This window comes from Vigna radiata, unplaced genomic scaffold (genome assembly GCF_000741045.1).
Source record: "Vigna radiata var. radiata cultivar VC1973A unplaced genomic scaffold, Vradiata_ver6 scaffold_234, whole genome shotgun sequence".
Classification (NCBI taxonomy): Eukaryota; Viridiplantae; Streptophyta; class Magnoliopsida; order Fabales; family Fabaceae; genus Vigna; species Vigna radiata.
The window spans coordinates 33,683-37,508 of record NW_014543117.1 but is presented as its reverse complement, the minus strand read 5'-3'; the positions used below and the strand labels follow the sequence as shown (position 1 = coordinate 37,508).

At 23.2% G+C, this 3,826-nt stretch overlaps 1 protein-coding gene across 1 annotated transcript; it reads left to right on the top strand.

Annotated features, from left to right (window-relative positions):
• Positions 1-2,062: 2,062 nt before the first annotated feature.
• Positions 2,063-2,506, top strand: LOC106753100 (transcription repressor OFP8-like). Its single transcript, XM_014634891.1, has one exon. It carries the CDS (start codon positions 2,063-2,065, stop codon positions 2,504-2,506), a length of 444 nt encoding a protein of 147 aa, XP_014490377.1.
• Positions 2,507-3,826: the final 1,320 nt, after the last annotated feature.

The following is a 3,826-nucleotide window of genomic DNA, read 5'->3' as shown; positions in this document are numbered from 1 at the left end:
GTGTTAAAAATATGGTGGAAAAAGAAGAAAAGAAACTGGTCATACACTTATATTTAAAAAAATCATGATTTTAAAAAAACATTGTCTATGTTTAAAAAAATCTTTGGAAGAAAACTTTAAAGTATAATAAAAGGAGAAGAATAGGAGTGTAGACATACCTTTTTAGCTTCTGGAATTCCCTTAGTGCTTACTCAGTGATTGTTGCTCACAAAACCTTTATGTGTGAGAACATATTTTTTCTCTATACTCTTTCCTTCCATCTCTAATGTTTCTGAGTGTTTTCCTCTATTTTTTCCCCAATCCCTTTTTCCTTCCACAAAGTGTGTACTTATCGGCACATATTGTAATATTAATGTGATTTTGCCTTAATGACGAATTAATTGACAATTAGCAAAATAGGGAAAGAAATAGTCTTGATTGCAATCAAATAATTGTCAGAAAAATTGCCCATTTAAAAAAAAGGATCTTATTATTTTTTTTCCTTCAAAAAGAAACTGATGTAGCAAATTATATCAATAGTTGAGGAAGATTATTATTTTCTTTAATATTGATTATTTACTTTCTCGGAGGAAATTAGGTGTTGACACAAATCTTACCTTTAAATCATTTTTGTGAAATTAAATTAAATTTAAAATTTACTTCTTAACATAATATAAGATTAAGTTAAGTTTAGAATTCAAGCGATACTATTCGAAAGATTCTCTTACGTATGTGAAATCTTCCATATGTTAAACATCATTAATAACTTTTTTTGTTGTCTATAATGTAAATTTTTAAAAAAAAAAAAACTAAAAGTTATGCTTAATGATATTGAAAGTTATTAAATTCATGGAATGTACATAATTTAGGGAGGAAACGAGAGATTATATACTAACATTGTGATAATAAATAAAAAAATATTATTTTTTTTCTAAACATTTAAAAATTAGTAGGTAGTTAATTAAAACGGATTATGATTAGTAATGCTTTAACTTTTGAAAGTTTTCACATAATAGAAAATTTCTTATTGAAAAGACAATGCTTTTAAATGCTATTTTTTTTATTTATTTTAAATACTCCTATTAATGTCACATGCACGAAAATATTATCATTAAAATAAAAGTCTTTGTAATCAAAGTGGAGCCAATTAAATACGACACTTGGACAATTTTAAGTCATACGATGCTCCCTCCTACTTTCGCAGTATCATTTTTGCTTACCAAAATTTTAGTAGGACACTCAAATCATCAGCTTTAGATTGGTAGCGAATACATCATTCTTCTGATTTTAAGAAATTTAAATTACGATATTTAAATTATTTATATATATATTTTTTAATTTTTTAAAACGTTTTCTTTAAAATTAATATATTTTACATTTTAATTTTTTTAGATAAAGTATTAATATTTATTTTGTTAAATACTGTGTCTGAATAGACAATTTAACAATTTCTAATATATTAAATTTGAATATATTTCTTTTTAAATGTTTATCTAGATAAAATAATTTAAATATAACCAATTTTATTTATTACTAAATACAACAATTTGGAAGATATAAAATAATTGTTAAAAATTTAAAAATGTCAAAATCAATTATTTTTTATAGTCGATCTTTATTAATGTTATTTTAATTTCTTTTTTCAAAATGCTCCTCGTACCATAAAATATTAACGGTTGTATTTTTATTATAGTGACGGTAATTATTATAATGTTTTATACACTTACTAAAGGTTGATATTACTATTTTTTTAGTTAATTACGAGTTAATTAAATATTAAGTTTGTAGTAAATATGAGTAATTTTAGTTTAAGTTTTTATTAAAAAAATTATTTTATTGGGTATCAAAGCATTATACCTTTCGAATATATATTATATATACCGTTAATAATTTAGTGATTAACAAAATATTTACCATATAATTAGTTATGCTGAAGATATAATTAATTATATTTTTGTGCATAATAAATTATATCTATGTAGATAATTATATGTATAAGAAGAAGATGTAGGAGATTAGCAACCTCTTATACAGATTAGCAGAGAAAAGCAGAATTAGGGAGTAAATTTTCATTGCAATCAGAATGTGTTGGAACAAGAGAAAAAGGTTTATGAGAGCTATATTCAAAAGAAATGGAGGTTGTGGATGTAGCAACCCTAAATCCTATGAAGTACTCCAACCCACCCCAATTCCAGAAAACACAAACCCTACCACTTCCGGCGACAAAGACAACAACCATGAAAACCCTAACAACGACAACATGCGAATACCAAATTCAAAACTCATTGACAGTGTGGCGATTGAGAAGGATTCGAAGGACCCGCACAAGGATTTTCGAGACTCCATGCTCCAAATGATCTTCCAGAGACAAATCTTCACCAAAACCGATCTTCAAGACCTTCTCGAGTGCTTCCTCCGCTTGAACGCCGTCTGTCACCACCAAGTTATCGTTCAAGCTTTCATGGAGATTTGTCACGAAACTTTCCCCAAGAAGAATATCAACACCGCAGACGATAGCAAAATCTGATACATTTTTTTCTTTATAGTTCATCTCTGTGTTTCCATACTTCATTTAATTCATTATTCATCAATCTTACAGTCTTTTCATATATCATGTAACTCTGAAAAATACTATAAACAGATCTCAAATTTTTATCCAAGTAGTTTTCTTGTTATTAAATATTCTATCAAATCAGGACTGGGCAAGTCTGTGATTCATCTTTTTCTGTAATTCAAAATTTAAATTTAAAGTTTTTAATTTTTGTAATATATATTATAAATTTAATTTGTCTAAAATAATAAAAAGGTAATATTTAAAAAAAATTTACGTTAAATTAAAATATTTTTAGATATTTTAACTGAAATTTTCTGTTTAAATTAATTTACAAAAATAAAAGGTTAAAAGAATTCATTTTACTTTGAATTTATTATTTTTTTTCCAAATATTTTACGAGTTAATATCTCGATCTACTTCTAGTTTCATAGATCAAAAGATTTAACCTGTTTAACAGAATTTTGAATTAGTTAGTTTTATCATAGTTTTTCTGTTTTGTTTAATGGAAGTTATATATAATTTAAGATACACAAATAACTTTAAAAAACAAAACTGGATAATCTTTTATATAAGAGAACAGAAACATCAAATGTCACCAGTGATCCGATGCTCTGATTTTAAGAAATTCAAATTACGATATTTAAATTATTTATATATTTTTTAATTTTTTAAAACGTTTTGTTTAAAACTAATATACTTTATATTTTAATTTGTTTAGATAAAGTATTATTTTTTTCTTTTGTTAAATATTGTGTCTGAATAGATAATTTAGCAATTTATAATATAGTAAATTTGAATTGATTTCTTTCTAAATTATATTATTTTTAAATTTTTTTCCGTATAAAATAATTTAAATATAATCAATTATATTTATTACGAAATACAAAAATTTTGCAGATATAAAATAATTGTTAAAAAATCTAAAGATGTCAAAATCAATTATTTTTTATAGACTATCTTTATTAATGTTATTTTATTTCTTTTTTCAAAATGTTCCTAGAATCATAAATATACAACATATAAACGGTTGTATTTTTATTAATAGTGCCGGTAATTATAATTTGATGCACTTATTAAAGCTTGTTACTATTGTTTTAGTTAATTAAATTTTAAGTTTGTAGTAAATATGAGTAATTTTAGTTTGAGCTTTTATTAAAAAATATATTTTATTAAGTATTCAATTATATCTTAATCATTATATCTTTTGAAACATATATATATATATATATATATATATATATATATATATATATATATATATATATATATATATATATATATATATATATATAT

Excerpts from the sequence above, each read along its gene's own strand:
- LOC106753100 (XM_014634891.1), top strand. The coding sequence starts at position 2,063 with ATGTGTTGGAACAAGAGAAAAAGGTTTATGAGAGCTATATTCAAAAGA.